This window comes from Protopterus annectens, chromosome 1.part0 (genome assembly GCF_019279795.1).
Source record: "Protopterus annectens isolate FY-2018-M chromosome 1.part0, PAN1.0, whole genome shotgun sequence".
NCBI lineage: Eukaryota > Metazoa > Chordata > Ceratodontiformes > Protopteridae > Protopterus > Protopterus annectens.
The window spans coordinates 966215395-966233149 of NC_056725.1; the positions used below are offsets into that span (position 1 = coordinate 966215395).

The 17755-nt window shown below is 40.7% G+C and overlaps 1 protein-coding gene across 6 annotated transcripts in view; it reads right to left on the reverse strand.

Annotated features, from left to right (window-relative positions):
• The window catches only part of LOC122796202 (SUN domain-containing protein 2-like), a 509959-nt gene that overhangs the window by 114313 nt on the left and 377891 nt on the right, over positions 1-17755 (reverse strand). For all 6 annotated transcript variants that reach the window (XM_044064539.1, XM_044064549.1, XM_044064565.1 and 3 more), the window contains one exon: positions 16592-16669. In XM_044064539.1, the coding sequence (XP_043920474.1) occupies positions 16592-16669 (78 nt within the window). The remainder of the gene's footprint in view (positions 1-16591; positions 16670-17755) is intronic.

Here is a 17755-nt window from a genome sequence, read left to right on the forward strand (position 1 = left end):
GGTTGTATCTGAGTCTATGGTGGTTGACATCAGTTCTAGTAAAGTGGATAATGGTAAGTGTGGTAGGTGGAACACACCTCAGATTGCTAAAGCCCTCAACCCCAGAGGATATTGTTGTGTTGCCCAAACACACAGAGAATACTGTTCACACACACACACACACACACACACACACACACACACACACACACACACACACACACACACATACAAACATACACGTGCATGCACAGGATCACAGTTGCCAGTGTTGTGTTTGGAACCTCTACCCATCAAGTTCTGGTACCACACTATTATGTGGGTATTGCAGGTGGCACAGGACTACTAGTGTGAAGAGTGTTGCACGGTACCTGTAAGGTGAATAACATCATGTGGCCTTGTGGGGTATGCAATGGTGGGTGTACTGGGTGTGAGAGTACACATAACAGCATCACATACAAGTCTACACACTCACAACTACTGCTATACACACCAATGCACATGCACGCGTGCACACACACACACACACACACACACACACACACACACACACACACACACACACACACACACATACTATCTATTTTTTGTTACTACATTGTTACGTATTTATCACACGTGCCACTGAGGTTATCAGGTGACACTTGTCCAAAAGTACTTCTAAGGTGAGGGACATCACCTAACCTTGCAAATTATGACAATGGATGATGTACTGGGTGAGAGAGGCCACAAAATACTGTAACCTACACATATACACACTTACACACAATAATACAAAGACACACACACAAACACACACACACACACACACACACACACACACACACACACACACACACACACACACACACACACACACACACACATTTGCCAGGACTCATATTAGAACCCCTAGTTATGTAGTTATTGGTATTATAGTGTTATGCAGTTACTGCACACACCACAGAGATTATAGGTTGATGAGTGTCCCAGGGTACCTATATAGTGAATAACATCTAAAGCACTTGTAAGGTATGGCAATGGTAGTTGTACTGGATGAGACGGGCAACCAACTACTTTCACCCACATGTTTACACACTCACAAACACTTTTATACATACTAATGCACACACACATTTGAAAGTACTGAAATCCATAGGTACAAAGACTCATAGGTGTGTACGTGCCAACTGGCCATGGAGGCTTTACAAGGCCAGCCCATTTGCATACACTGGCATCGTTCTACCTGACGATACTCCCCAGTGTGTCTACTGAGTATAGTCACTGGAGTAATCCCCAGGGTGGGTATTTTATTCCCTATCCACTCCTCCTGTTTTCTCTTGAAGAGGGTCAGTGATGTGCTCTGCTTGACATGTTTGTGATGTCTGTTCCATAGTGTGGCCAGTCCCTGGGTTGTGAACCTGTCCCTCCAGCATGTCTGTTGATTGTAAGGATGGGATTGAGGTATCTGGGTATGTTGTGTGGACATATTGGTTTCTTCGGATGTAGTATTCCTGAGATGGTTGGGTCAGACATGGCTGTGTATGTCAGGCAGAGATCATACCTAAGTAGCCAATATGAGACAGAGATTCATTGAATTTGTTGGAGTCTGTACATATAGGGCAAGTGTGTAGTACCTAAGATCCTCTTTTTGAGGTACATTTGCAGCCTCTGCTGTTGTTGCAGGTGTCCAGTGGAGTACATAGCAAATGGGCCCCAGTACACAATGACTGGACTTCTGAGGAGAGAGTACAGGGAAACACTGTCCTTTTACTTCCTGGATTCAACACCCTTAGTCAGAAGAAGTGACACATAGAAGGACTTTCAGAAGACAGTGGCACTGTGGTAGTCAACAGAGAGCTCACTCTCAACCTGTGTTCCCAGTTCCCTTATACCACCATCAGTGTTCAGTGGACTACCACCAATGTATTACTTTATGGGAACCATTTTATACCCAAAGGGGATGGCGGCACATCATCTGGCATTGAGCTTATGTCCAGGGTTCTGACAACAGTCATAGGTCTCAGAGAGGCCTTTGTGAAGGATGTCAACCTCACATGGGGGGGGTAATAATAGCACCCACCTTGTAGTCATCTGCAAACATTGTCAGCCAGGGTGCCTTTGTATTGGGCTGGTCCTCAGAGGTGTGGATCCAAAACAGGAGGGGACCCAGGTCCACAACCTGTGGGACTCCACTCATGACTGTTCAGCAGTCTGACATGAAGTCTGCTGCTTTCACACTGTGGGTTCTATCTGTGATCCAGTTTGCAGGCCACCTACTGAAGTAGGGGTTGCTGCCTACCTGAGTATGTTTGTGCATGATTTCCGAGTTGGGAGTGATATCCAAGGATTAAATGGGCTGCCTATCTTGTTATCTTTTCCATACTGTCACATAGTTACTGCACATGGCACAATGCTTATAGGGCTGCAGAGTGTCTACAGGTCCCTCTACAGAGGATGACAACTGCGGGCCTTGTAATGTGGACACTGGGACATGTACTAGGTGGGCAACAGCAAAAAGTAGCAAAACCCACCCCCAATGGATATGGTTCTACACAAATACAACAACCCCCCACAGACAGGATACTGTTCTTGCACATACACACTTGCCAGGACTGAGATTAGAAGGCCTACCTCTCTATTTATTGCTACTACAGTGTTACACTTTTATCACACATCCCACAGAGCTTATAGGGTGAAGGTTGTCCAAAGGTACTTCTAAGGTAAGGAACATCACCAGCCCTTGCACAGTATGACAATGAGTGATGTACTGGGTAAGAGAGGCCACAAAATAATTTAAACTGCACATATATACACATACACACACACACACACACACACACACACACACACATTTGCCAGAACTGGGATTAGAGCTCCTACCTAACTCGTTATTTGTACTACAGTGTTATGCAGTTATTGCATGTGCCACAGAGCTTATAGGTCTGAGGGCTGATTAAAGGGACTTCTAAGCTGACTGTTATCTGCTAAAGTTGGGCAATGAGAAGTGTACTGGGTTTGAATGGACCCAGAATCTTTATCTTATAAACACACATGCACACTTTGACATTTGCCAGTACTGAGATTAGAACTCCTACCTAACTAGTTATTTGTACTATAGTGTAACACATTTATCGCATGTGCCACAGAGCTTATAGGGCTAAGGCCTGATGAAAGGGTCTTCTAAGGTGACTGTTATCTGCATATATACACATACACACACACACACATTTGCTAGAACTGGCATTAGAGCTCCTACCTAATTAGTTATTTGTACTATAGTGTTACACAGTTATCGCATGTGCCCCAGAGCTTATAGAACTCAGGTTTGATGAAAGGGACTTCTAAGGTGACTGTTATCTTCAGGACTATTAAACTGGACAATGGGAAGTGTATTGGGTTTGAATGTACTGAAAATCTTTAACTTCTAAACACACACACCTTTAATATTTTCTAGGACTGAGATTAGAACTCCTACCGCACTAGTTATTTATACTATAGTGCTACGCAGGTATCACATGTGCCACAACACTTATAGGGCTGAGGCCTGACAAAATGGACTTCTAAAGTGACTGTTATCTGCAGGACTGCTAACATTGGGGAATGGGAAGTGTACTGGGTTTAAAATGGACCCAAATGCTTTAATTTATAAACACACACACACTTTGAAACTTGCTAGGACTGAGATTAGAATTCTTACCTAACTAGTTATTTGTACTATAGTGTTTCACAGTTATTGCATGTGCCACAGAGCTTATAGCACTAAGACCTGAAGAAAGGGACTTCTAAGGTGACTGTTATCTGCAGGACTGCTAAAGTTGGGCAATGGGAAGTGTACTGGGTTTGAATGGACCCAAAACCTTTAACTTATAAACAAACAATTTTACCTTTGCCAGGACTGAGATTAGAACTCCTATCTAACTAGTTATGTGTACTATAGTATTACACAGCTATTGCACATGCCACAGAGCTTATAAGGCTAAGGCCTGATGAAAGGTACTTCTAAGGTGACTGATATCTGTAGGACTGCTAAAGTAAGGCACTTGGAAGTGTACTGGGTTTGATATGACCCAAACTCTTTAATGGGAAGTACACTGGGTGGGAAAGGCATGTTAATTCCTAGATCCTACTGGCAATTCTCTAAGTGTATGAGTATGCCCAGTGTGACCATCTATAGTGAATGTGGGACTCCATTCCAGGGATTGTTGTACTCCAGTCCAGTTTTTTTGTGGTACAGCCATACCTCTCAACCTGTTGGTGTAGGATATCTGGAGATAGCCTATCAAAATGGGGAGACAATGGGCCATATGGTGATTGTGATTATTTCTCTTTGTAATGTATGGGTTGCTAGGGTACAGGGTTTGTTTTAGCAGACATCTGACACATATGATGTTTGACAGTGTCATGTATTGTTTCAGTACCTTGTGACTTACTTCCTCAGATCATCACAGTGATTTACCAGATGAATACAGGATGGATGATGCACACGCCAATATTATGGGCCAAATGCTAGGCATTCTTGCAAAATCCAGCCTGTTGAGAGGTGTGCCTACAGCCAGTTGACTGCTGGAGCTGTGGAAATGGTCAGGCACCTTGATGATATATTACAATGGTGGAATCTCTGTGCATTTCTGTTCTGGCATGGTCTGATTTCCAATCCATGATTGGGGAATATAAGTCAGGCAGGATGAGGGTGACAGGCAGACTCCAGATAGATTTGTAGGGGATAAGATATGTGGGGAGGGTGTCCTGAGTCAGATATGTTGGCCTATAGCTACCAGTACTTTGCATAGAGGTCTTCTCAAAGGTTGACTGCACTTGGAGGGTCTTGTGTGTGTCAGACCATTTGACCAGCCTGGAGGTGTGTGTGTGTCTCACATATATGCATAGCCGGCCTTAGGCATAGGCCAACTAGGGCGCCAGTCTACTAGGGGCACTTTTCCAGTATTTATTTGGTGTAGGTAAACCAGGATGGGGGCCACAGGTGGTGTGGTAGGGGGCACCATGGAGTCCTTTTGCCTAGGGCACCAGTTGACCTAAGGCCGCTCCTGCATATATGTATGGGCCACCACATTTGGCTTGGCTGGCCACATTTTGGGGTCAGGATGTTGCATAGGATGAGTGATCAGGGAAGGGTGTGTTACTCCTAATCGCTGTGGGCCAGGGTTCTGTGGGTGCAGTCATGTCACCATCTTCCAGGGTTAGGACTGCCTGCAATGAGGGCATTCCCATGTTTAGACTCCTAGCCCTGTCTGTCGACTGTGCACAGTATCACAGAATGTCCAGGTTCATGACTCATATATCTGGTTGGTTACCCAAACAAGTGTGGTTTTCAAGAAAAACTGTTTTGCAAGTCACTCAGGGTTGAAGACAGATATTACTGACAGTTGACATTGCAGTTTTAGACTTCATACCCTTCAGACATTCCATGCTAATACAATCATTCCATCAACTTTCTAACATTATTAGAGCAGTATTTCAAAGGTGTCCTTCTCTTTGGACCTTTATCACCCCATTATTCATGGCTTTGTCCAGATTTCTGGCTCTCTGGGGCTGGCAAGTTTGCTCCTAGCAGTTAGCAGCATGGCTTTTCTTTGCATTTTGTAGACTGCGTTATGTTGGTGTTATGGACCCCATGACACTCCCTAACAGGGCACTGTGGGTGAGGCATGGGCATTTGCCAGAGGCCTGTAGGCTAGGTGTGACAGATGCAGGCCATCTGTAGCAAGGTAGTGCATTCTGATGATCATATGTTCCCAGCCTGCTGGCAGTGGACACCCCTGGGATAGCACCAGTAAGTTGACTGGGTGTTACTGAAAAATTGCTTTTTGTTCATGTTGAGCCATCACTCTAGTTGACAGCTGTATGCTGCTTAAGGCTAGGGACATGTTACTGCATTTCTATGAGACTATGGGTGGGGGGGGTGACACATCTGTATACAATACACATTTGCAAAGACTATGCTATTTGCTTAATATTTTGGTCCCATTTAGCATAGTGGTGTGCCCTATCTTTAAGACTATAGGCATAACAGTACTGACTAGAGGTCAGATTGTTTGGGCATAAACAGTTTTAGTTTCAGACTTCTTACCTTTCAGAGCCATACTGTCACTGCCAAACCTGCTGTGATATAACTGTGTAAGATTGTAGGTGGGAATTTCATGGATGTCACTTTGTGGGGGCCTTTGTCAGACATTTCTGTATGGTTTTCTACAGCTGATCAGCTGGGTGAGGCTAGGGGTGAGTATGGGACCCCCACTTTGACATCCATGTATGTGACTTAAGACCCCCAGTTATTTAGCTCACCACATATACTGCAGTGCTATTTGTCAACTAGGGTGGTACTGCATAGTGTGGGTAAGCCAGTACTGGGCATACACTTCCTGCTGTCCCACATAGCTGTCAATTGTCTGCTGCTATCCCAGTAAGCCACCCCATTCCCTTGCATGCATGTATCAATACTATAGATATGCCATCAGAACATTCTACTCCATTCATTTATTGTTAAGAAGACTAACTTACTTTGTGGCTGAGGCAGTTATGAGGATGGTGCTTGAAGGCTGACTATGTCAGATGCATGCAGTACACTGCCTTTACATGGTAAGGTACAGATGGTGCAATGTTTGGCATCCATTTTATGTGTGTGCGAGTCAGAGAGAGAGATATAAGTCCCTCGGGCCCTACAGTGTCAGTGTATGTGCTATGCGTCACCTCTTTGCCAAGGACAGGGCATACTGGGCATGCCTCCATCTGCCTACAGGGGCAGGCTCAGGATGTTCCTCCTCCGAGTTCCTCTGTGCCTGTGGAGACCTTGGCAATGGTGGGGGCTGTGTGGCCCTTCCCTGTTTTGTTCCTGCTGCAGCTGTTTCCACAGGATCCTATTTCCCTGTTTTGTTCCTGCTGCAGCTGTTTCCACAGGATCCTATCGTGTAGCATGGCACATACTATGAACATTTGTGTACATGTGGCTGGAGAGTACTGCAAGGTTCTACCAGATATGTCAAGGCAGCAAAACCGTGACTTAAGCATCCCAAACACACACTCTGTAATGATTCTGGTTTGTGGGTGTGCCTTATTATGGCGTTCTTGTGTGTGTGTGTGTGTGTGTGTGTGTGTGTGCGCGTGTATGTGTGTGTGTGTGTGTGTGTGTGTGTGTCTGTGTGTGTGTGTGTGTGTGTGTGTGTGTGTGTGTGTGTGTGTGTGTGTGTGTGTGTGTGTGTGTGTGTGTGTGTGTGTGCTTTTCTGATGGGTATCATCAGCCATAGCTCCAGTGCATAGCCAGCATCCCACACCAGATAGGCATATGGGATGCCCCCACTGGCAAATGCCTGGTACAGCTGTGACAAATGCCAGATGTGGGAGTAGTGATAGCTTCCAGGGCTGCCAGCACACACATTCATGATAATGCCATGGGCATTGCACATGAATTGGCAGTTGATGGAGTGGAACCTCTTGCAGTTTAGGTAGACCCAACCCTGGTCTCCGGGTGGTGCTTTGATGTGGATTTGCGTGTAGTCTATGGCACCCAATACCTCCAGGTATTTTGCTACATGGTGGAAGAGATGCATATTGCTGGTCTTCTCCTCATAGGTGCTGGGGAAGTAAATGTGCTCAGCGGCATGTGGTCGTATGGCATCCAGGAACTGGTGGTGTGTCCTGGATGCAGATGCCTGTGAGATCCCCCCCCCCCATGATATCCCCAGTTTGTCTTTGTAAAGTACCTGTAGCTAGTATTCTTAAGGCTACACATAGCTTGGTATCCACAGGGATGGGTTCCCCTCTGTTGGTTCTGGGTCTGAGGCAAGGCTGGCACAGCTCAACGAGTTGCTGAAGTATGTCCCTGTCCACCCTGTAGCTCTCTACTGTCTCCAGATCATGCAGTTCTTGGTAGGTTACACTGGGTCTGAACAATCTTCTCCTCCTCAGTCTGAGTCGGTTGTCAGCATTATCCTCCTCAGTGCTCTCGGCCTCTAGCACATACTGATAGATCAAAGTGACAGCAACTCCTAACATTTTTTGCTAGTTTTGTCAGTTAAAATTCCCCTGTATGTGTACACCTATGGTGCAGAGTTTGTGGGAAAAACCAGACTGGAAGGTGTTTGCATAGTTTATAGTGGTGTGCTGCAGATGCTGTCTGATTGGCTGACTTTGAGACATTCCACCTGCCAGCCATTTTACTTGTATTTGAGTGGCTGTATTTTGCTATTTCCCTTTTTTCTTTCCTCCCGACCCATTTCTGCCCCTTTTAAGCCCTGAGGCATGGCACGCAAACCCTCTGCCTAAAAGTAAACAGTGCTGCTAGTTCCATTTTTTTTAAGTCCCAGTGCATGCTGCGTACACCCATATAGCTAAGGTAAACACCTTTTAGCTGAAATGGCTCTCCCTGGACACAAACACGCTCTTCATTTCATGGTGTAAGACATTACAACCTCAGACCCACACCCTTGCTTAGCTGTGCTTAGCTAAGCACAAGCCCAGGCAACAGGGCTCCAATGTGCTTACAGCAAGCATAACACACTGCCTTTTCATGTTAGCTGCTCCTCCTGCCTACACTATCCTGTTCTACCACCTACATGGTTAGGTGGAGTGTGTGGACTTAGAATATTTTGTGATTCAGTAAATTTCCCCTCATTTGCATACCACACTGCCTTAGTCCATAGTTACTGCTCTGACACAGAATATTTCCCCTTGACAACTAGTGTTCCCTGGTAATGTTTTGATTCTACATGCCATTGACTATAATGGCAAAATGCAGATTTCCCCTAAAATTGAGTTTTTAACTTTTTTAATATTTTCGGCACGATCCCGTTTGCGTGCCGCTGCCCTATGCTACACGGCTGAAATTGGAAAAAAAAAAACTTTAATTTTCTTTTAAATTAAACACTTTCCCATGCCAATGGCCATATATTTGGCCATTGGCATGCCTAAAGTTTATAATACATGCTTTTATTTGAGCTGTCGTGCCTCCATTTTGCTATCTGCAGAAATGTGTTCGGTTAGTAACCGAACACATTTCTGCAACTAGCACTGTTTCTGAATGGATGCCTGCCTGCTTCCTGAATTGCTAATTCACCTCATTTGCATAGTTTTTACCATCAAATGAGATAATTAGCATTCTGCATGGCTTTCCATGCAGGAACAGTGTCAGCAGGCTCTTGCATGTCAGATCAGCTGTTTTGTGAATTGCTCGGCAGCCATATTCTGTGCAGGAGCGGCTACACTGTTCCTGCATGGAAAGCTTTGTCTAATGAATCCCGGGGTTTGGGAATTGAACAAGAAGTAGTAGCCTCCCAACAACAGTAATACTTACATGCATCTAACAGAACAGTGCAAAACATATTTATTAAAATGTAGCCAATGTACTTTTTCTTGTGGCTAAAAGTTAATTTTTATTGAAACAATGCAAATTTATTTCACATCTGGGAGAGGAATAGAAATGAAAAAAGAACAGATAGCAATCAGTGTAAATGGGAACATAGGCTTCGACATCCACTTTAGCATGGTTAACCTTAATTTTGGATTAGGCAGTGCCTGTGGTTGCAGCCTGGAATGTGGTGCAATGGCTCCTATCTGTAGGGATAAACTTCCTTGTTGAAAATGTATATCATGTTGTGTGTTTGTTCTAAGTTAAAAGGGATGGGGGTTCTGAAAATGTATTCATTTATTTATTTGTTTGTTTGAGTATTTTCTTTGAAGCAAAAATTCTTGGAAAATGTGAAACAGATTTAAAATAGAGATGAGAAGAAGCAACTGCATAAAAGATCAGCCTACAAAACATTAGTGTGTATATGCAAGCCAAGCATTCAAAGTACACATTCAAAAGAACTATAATGTATAATAGGTGGGAATAATAGAGTTCTTTCATAATAGTTACTCTACTATATTGCCATGGAATGTAAATAGCCTTACAGGTGTTGACAGAAAAAGTATTGAATGATATTTATAAATGTATGATGCAACTAGCAATGCTGCAGGAGATACATTTGCATAAAAATGAACATGTGAATTTAATAAAGAAAGTATTTTGGGATGGATATTCAGCAAAATATCAAGGTCAAAGGAAAATATGAGTAATAATGCTGATTGCTAGAGGGGCTCCCATAGTGATAGAAGAGGAAAGAAGACAATAGTGTGAGATTTGTGTTTGGAAGGGGCTATTGAGAAGTGAGGAGGATTATACTGGCATGTACTTATGTTCATCCAAAAACTGCTATTATGAAGCTTAAGGGCATTCTATGGAAATAGCTTTCATCAGGGAATATTATTTGTGGGTAGGGAATGGAGCTTGATTTGCAATAGCAAAGATATATTATGGGAACTAGAAGGGAACATATAACAAAGAATGATAGATTTCTGACAACATATGTGAGAATATTTGGTAGGGAAGATATTAATTCATTATTATTTTTATTTATTATTTATTATTTTACTTGACATTTGTTGACCAGGAAAGTCCGACTGGGTCGGGAACCCATTTTCAGTGGAGGCCTGGGGAGAAAAGCTCCACAAAGCATAACAATAAAAATAGAAACTAGAATTAAGAATTTACATATTATTCCCCAAGGTACAATAACTGTGCTAGACACATATCTAATAACTATTGCACCAGTCAAAACTGAGCTAAAGATACAGGACAATGAAGTAAAAATAAGGGACTCATACTTTCCTACTTACTTGTTACAAAGGAAAGAATTTATGGAATGGGCAGTGGAAAATATTCAAGAGTTAGAAGGCAGAAATTTCTTTAAAAGAGATAGCTAGTGAGCAGAGTAAAATGAACACAGAGTTCAAAAATAATGTAGAAATAAAAAAATAGATATGAGGAAATAAGTAACAAAAATGATTTTGAGAGGCTTGCAAAGGTTAAAGTATTTCAGACAAAGGGCAGAACATGAAGCGGATCAACTGTTGAGTGTTAAAAAGAAATCCAAGGGAGTGTTTAGATAATATGTGTGAATTCAGAAAGGTTGCTGTTAAGCAGCTATTTTTTGATAACACCTCCATAGCACAATATCTTTTAACAAAAAAACTTAGAAAACAGAAAATATAAAGGGCTGTTGTCAAACTTAGGGAACCTATGAGAAGCAAAGTAACTAGAGATCTGACAAAGGTATTAGAGATATTTCAAAAATGTTTTGAAAATTTGTATACAACAAAGGAAACCATGGCATTGCACAAATATAAATATTTAAAGAAAACTTAATTGTGACAAGATTAGAGAAAGAGTAATAGTTATACTATTCATTTATTTGTCTTTGTTGACTGAGAAAGTCCGACTGGGCAAAGTCCATTTTCAGTGGAGACCAAAGGAGAAAAGTTCCATCACAGTACATTTGTATTAGCAAGTGAATTTAGACATTTCTCAGAAAAACAAGTTACACTTCACAGAAAAACATAATTATAAGACAGGTCTGTTCAGTAAACTATCTCCAACAATATTTATAGGTGTATACAGTTCTGGAAGCTCTAAATATTTTCAGGAAGCAAACGGATTTATACTTTAGATGGGAAGCCATTGTTGTAGCATACGGTGTATCTAGGTAGGAACTGGAAGGAGGTACAGATATGTTCAAAGTGTAGCTAGAGTTAGAGTGTGGTAGAGGAGATAAGAAGTTAAACAGCATTTAGGTGAAGTGAGAAAATGGAGAGAGAAAGAGTTGTGTATGGTTGGAAAAGTAGTAGGTTAAGATGGAGAAGAAAAGTAGAGGAAATGCTGGGATATTGGAGCGTCAGCCTGGTACTGAGCATGAGCATGACCAGGATATATTCAAATGTGATTTGAGCAGGTTTTTGAAGAGCGGTAGTTTGTCAGTGAGTTTAATATGCTTTGGGATGGTGTTCCATATTTTTGCGACTTAGTAAGAGTAAAGTGAGTCTCTGGCTGAGTTATTAAACTTAGTTGTCTTTAATAAGAATTTGTTGGTAATGCGGAGGTCCCTTGAAGAAGAGTCAGGCAGTAAGATATTTTTTAGTGTGGGACATTTATCTGAGTAATAAATATGTTTATATACAAATACTATTTGTAAATGTTTTAGGATGTTGCTTAGCTTGAGGCAGTTAAGTTGTCTCAAGGCTTGACAGTGGTGCATTCTATGTGTTGAGTTAGTGGCAAATTTAGCAATTTTAATACAACAAGAGGCTAATTTGGATTTAAGAGGGGTATTTAACTTAGTTAGGACAGGTAATCAAAATGGAGGGCTGGGAGTAAGTAAGTTGAGGATAACCTTTATTGTGCTGTGTCTGTAAGGTATTGTTAGGAAGAGATAAGATAAAATGTTGAGGTATTATCAATCAACAGAGAAGTCTCCAGGTACAAAAAATATTCCTATGGGAGTGTGGATGTTAGGAAGGAAGAAGGTGAGAAAGACCTGGAAAGTTTTGCTTAACAGTATTTTAAAAGGAAGGGAGAGCACCAGCATCTCAGAATAAAGCTTTGGTTGCTGTATTGTCCAAAGTGGGTAAAGACCCTTTAGACCCAGCTTCATATAAACACATTTCAGTTTTTAAAAAATGATTACAAAGTGTTTATATCTATAACAAATAAGAGAATAGCAAAAGTATTGACAAGACTGATAGATATGGATCAGTTAGTTTTTGTGCAGGGGAGGCAAACATTTGACAATACTGATGATCCGAAGGGAAGCAGAATATAGGAAAATGCCACTATTGTTGCTGGTTCTTGATGCAGAGAAGTCATTTACTAGAGTCAAGTGGTGTTTTATGAGTACAGCAATGGAAGTATTTGAATTCCCTGATAGAATCCATCCATCTATCCTCAACCTCTTTTCCCATTTTACACATGGGGTCAGGGTGTCACTTCAACAGTGACAATCATCTCAAGCCAAGGTTTACACCACTGGGTGGCTAGCCCTACCATGGTAGTACATTTGTACCACTCACTCGCACACACACTCACACCTATGCCAATTTAGAATATCCAATCCACCTACTGCATGTATGAAGAGTCAGAAGCAAGACTTAAGGTGGAGGGTTCCATTCAGAAAAGGTTTATTTTAACAGAAGAACCAGGCAGGGTTGTCCTCTTTCCCTTTTGCTATTTGGTTTATATTTAGGGCTACCAGCAAAGAAAATAAGGGACTCAAAAACCCAACAATATAACAAGTACGGTAGTTAAGAAAACTTAGCTTCATTTACAGATAACATACTTTTGTACTTGCCAGATCCAGATAAGGGCATTCTGGTGCAGTGGAACATTTTGATCTAGTTCCAAGTCTCTTTGGGATATAAAACTAATGAAGATAAAACAAAATATATAGGGATAACCTATATATCTACACATGAATTAGTTCATAATTAGCCATATTTACTGGGACACAGTAAAATGAAGTATTTAGTTGCATGGATTAAAAAGGATTCTGTTATGGCACCTAAGGGCACACGGGAAAAGACTAAACCAAAGATAATAAAAAATTGAGGAACTGGAAGTTCGTGATAATGGATATAGATAGTAAGATACGAACAGTGAAAAGGTGCTTAGTCCATTTAATATTATATAAATGTCAGGTGTAATTTATCAAAGAAAAAAGACATTTTGGAGGATAGTTAATAAAGAGCTGAAGGTATTCATTTTGTTGGGGAAGAAGGCAAAAGTTTTGGTGGGATAAGCTGATCCTTCCCATAGAACACGGTGGTTTAAGATTACCTGATCTGGATGGATATTTAAGATCTATGCAGTTAAGGATCATATACATAATAGAAGCAGAAGGTTATAAATCAAAGTGGAAAGGGGGACAATGAAACATGGGGAAGCTTGAAAAAAAAGGAGAGAGAAAGACTCTGGATGCAGCGCCCTAAGAAGTATAACAACAATACAGAATATTATTTTCATTAAGTAACCAAATGTATTCTAAGAACTCAGACAATATGGGAATGGAAAGATGTGATTTTACTAATTGGGATGACTCTAGAAGGCGTATAGAACATAGCTAGGTGGTGGAATTTACCGGAAAACACTGGCAAAAGAAGCAATGTATTGGGAGCAAATAACTAGATTGGGAAAGGTAATAGAGTAGGATGAGGCCAAGGAGATGTTTGGACTATAGGTTAGAGACTGGGTTCCACACCAGGCACTGATATCAGAACAAAGACAAAGAAGAAGGGATAGGGGAGTGTTAAGTGAAAGACCAGATCTGGTAGAGTTTTTACTTGAGTCTAGAGCAGAAGCTTCTGTTGAAAGACATAATTAAAATTGCATATAAAATGTTGCATATCTGTAAGAATCCATCAAAGGGGGGATAGAAAAGACTGAGAGGAGAGAGACTAGGAAGGCAGTTTATAACGAACATTGGGAGGACATCTGTACGTCTCCCATGTATGCAATAATATCCATAAGGTTTAGCATTTTTGCATGGAAGTGTTTGCATAGGTATTTGTATACCCCAGGTAGACTTCAGAGAATTTTTTTCTCAGGTGGATACAAATGCTTGAAGTGTGATGGGAAAGAGAGAGGACATTGGGAACATGTTTTTGGGATGAGGTGGCAGATTTTAAAAAATCCCCTACAGATTACACTGTCAGAAATGCTGGGGAAGAATATGCCAGTAACTAAGGGAATGATTCTTATGAGCTGGAACATAGTGTCTGAATTGCCTAGCTATAGTAAGGCCTTCCTATGCTTAATGCTATTGGCTGCCAAAAAAGCAATCAGGAGAAATAGAAATCAAAATCTAAACCAACTGTAACTGAAGTGTTGAATATTGTAAAAGATAAGAGAACTGGAGGTGGGATTTTTAGAAAAGGAAGGAGCAAATTATATAGCAACAAATGAAATGTGTGGGAACATTACATGCAGAATGTTTAGGATGAGGGGTGAGGTTTAAAAGAAGGCAGGAATTAAGCAGTTTATGTAATGTTGGGATGAAAGGCAATTATTAGGAAGAAAACATAGACATTATGTGTATTGCAGATAAATGAAGAATGTTAATATAGTTGTTTTCTTTTCTAATAAAGTATATGTGGCTCTGCCTTAAGTAAACATTTAATAAAATTGTTAAGATCTGACTTGTGGGATGTCAAAAATGAACTGGTGGTTACAGGGGACAAGCACCCTTATGTAATTGACATCGGACAGCATTGTGGATATCCTTATCGGTACATGATCATCTCTGAGCAATGTAACTTTTGAGAAAGAAATAGAATTCTGATTGGTGGAAAAGATGACCCATATACATCTATATCCAAGTACTGGGACTTCTGACAAAAAAATTGATAAAACAGATGAGCCCTAAAACTGAAACAACCAAAGAGGGTAGTACAAATTTTCTTTGAAAAAATCTATCTATTTATCTGTATGTGTGAGTGTGCGCACAGCTATATAAATACCCAACTCCCTGAAATACCATAATCAAACCATATAAACAGAATTAATTCTTAATATATCATTATAATATTGCTTTACTGTACTTCAGAGTCCTGCATAATCTTCCCCAAAGACAATTTGCATGTAAGTTTAGCATTAGTTAACATAAGGCACTTAAGACAGCAGTTTTGCACTGGTCTACTGGCAACTCCAAGTCTATCTGACAAGTCACATACCTGGAATAAAGTCCCTTACTCAGGACTCTGCAGAATAGCTAGTTAGTTTGTCTCACACTGGCAAAATAAGAACCCCTAACATAAATGTGAGACCCAGAACAAGTTCTACAATTAGCACAATTACACTCAAGTTTGAACATTTAAAAAAATATAATACCCTCTGTTCCACTTTGGCAAAGCTCCCCTGTGTCCCCAAGATCCAAGCCAACTATTATATCTCCAACATTCTCAATAAGTCCCATAATTCCAAATGGAATTCCATTTTGCTAGTATGTACTCTGTCAATCTGTAACTATAATGACTGTTCTTTATTTCTAAAGTGCTAACTGAATGAACATTTAAGACTGTAAATAATAAGCATTTTAAAATGCCTTTCACTATGAATTTTGTAATGTAACTTGATTTTACGTGGTGACCATCCTGAATCACACACAGTATGACAGTTGTTAGAACTGCTGCCTCAAAAAGCTTGAATTTCTGATTTGGCTTCTGGCTGGGGTGCCTTCTGCATCATTTTGGGTCTTCACTTGTGGTTGCAATTTCCTTCCAAAGGTATGTAGGCAGTTAGTTGCTAATGCTTAAAAAATACCTCTGTGTGGCAGTCTAAATACACATTTGTGTGTTCATTTGCACACATGCACATGAACATGCAAACACACATACATACATGGATGTGTTTGTATTTTCTTCTGCATGTCCTGAAATGCAATAGGGATGCAGGCAGACACGAGAATAACTATAAGCAGCAGGTGTAAGGGATGGAGGGTCTTATGCTTCAAAAGACCCTGAGATGGGATAAAACAGGTGTTGAAAATGGATAGATGAATGGTAATCAGTCTACATTTTAGAATACATTTTATCTCATTTTTAGCACAGATGATTAAGACTGTGAGGTGTAATGAAGTTCATCTTGTACTCCATAACTGGATTTCCTCAGCCTCCATTTGTGCATGGTGTCTCTCTGAGCAGCTCACTTAACCCAACAGTATTCCCAGGTCATTACTGAAAAGAGGCTTGTGCCTAGTGGGTTTAACTGGTTAACAAATAAAAATAAAACAAAAAAAGATTAAAAACTCACCAAACAGAGGAATACATAAAAGTAGGATATGAAGTAAAAGCAGAAGCAGTAACGGCAATTTTTTCCTGGGTGACGGCTCTGCAAAACAATCAAATTGTACCAAGTTAGACATTAAAACAAACCAGAAAGATTTAATCATCCATTTCAGTTATAGTCTTTGTGGTACATCTACAGTCTATGCAGACTGTTACCAGGTTAGGTCTTAAAATAAACAGGTAAGATTCATATATCATGTTTCTTTTTAATTTTTCTGTGGTTGTGTGTGTGTGTGTGTGCGTGTGTGTGTGTGTGTGTGTGTGTGTGTGTGTGTGTGTGTGTGTGTGTGTGTGTGTGTGTGTGTGTGTGATATGTCTTGTATTCTATCTTACAGTTCTGGAATTCAACTCATTCTGACTTTTTCTCCTCCATAAAACTCAGTCAGTGTTTATAAGTTCTGTATATAGACTCAAACAAGTAGATCTCTGTAACATCCAGCCCATGGTTCTTGTAAAGATATTTCCACTTACCAAAGTGATAATGTTACCTGCTGTTCCGTGACCTTGCAGAAGTTAAGAGGTGCAATGTATAAATGGATAAAATCACTGATATGGAAGAGTTCATAAGTATTTACCGGTATATGTAGAAAATATAAATCCCCACCACCACTACAAAAAAATACTTTTACACCTGCGAGTGACACTTTTGAAGCAACCACTATCCTATAAATGGCTATAATGATGACTTCTGACCAATATTAGGGACTAGGCATCCTAGTATCAGTAAAATAAGAAAGATTACAGAGTCAATATGAATACAATAACAACAACAACAACAAAAAACAAGCAAAGAAACAAAAAAAAAGGTCTGTATTATATCATCAAAACAGCATTACAGAGAATGCCGTTTTGACGACACATAAAGAGTGAAATGCTAAAACAGCGAAACCCCATGTCATCAATATGTTTCCTAGGTAACAAAATTGGTAGACCGACAACACAAAACACACCAGTTAAAACATTTTAAAGTGAGGGGCTGCACCCCCACACTCCCCAATGTGTGGGGGGGCTGTGCCCCCCACACACCCCTAACTAAATATACCAACTTTGAGATCGCACTACAGTGGGGTAAATGGCAATGTCATGGCTCTGGCCAAGCGATTTTTTTTCCCTAGGAAAAAATCTCTGA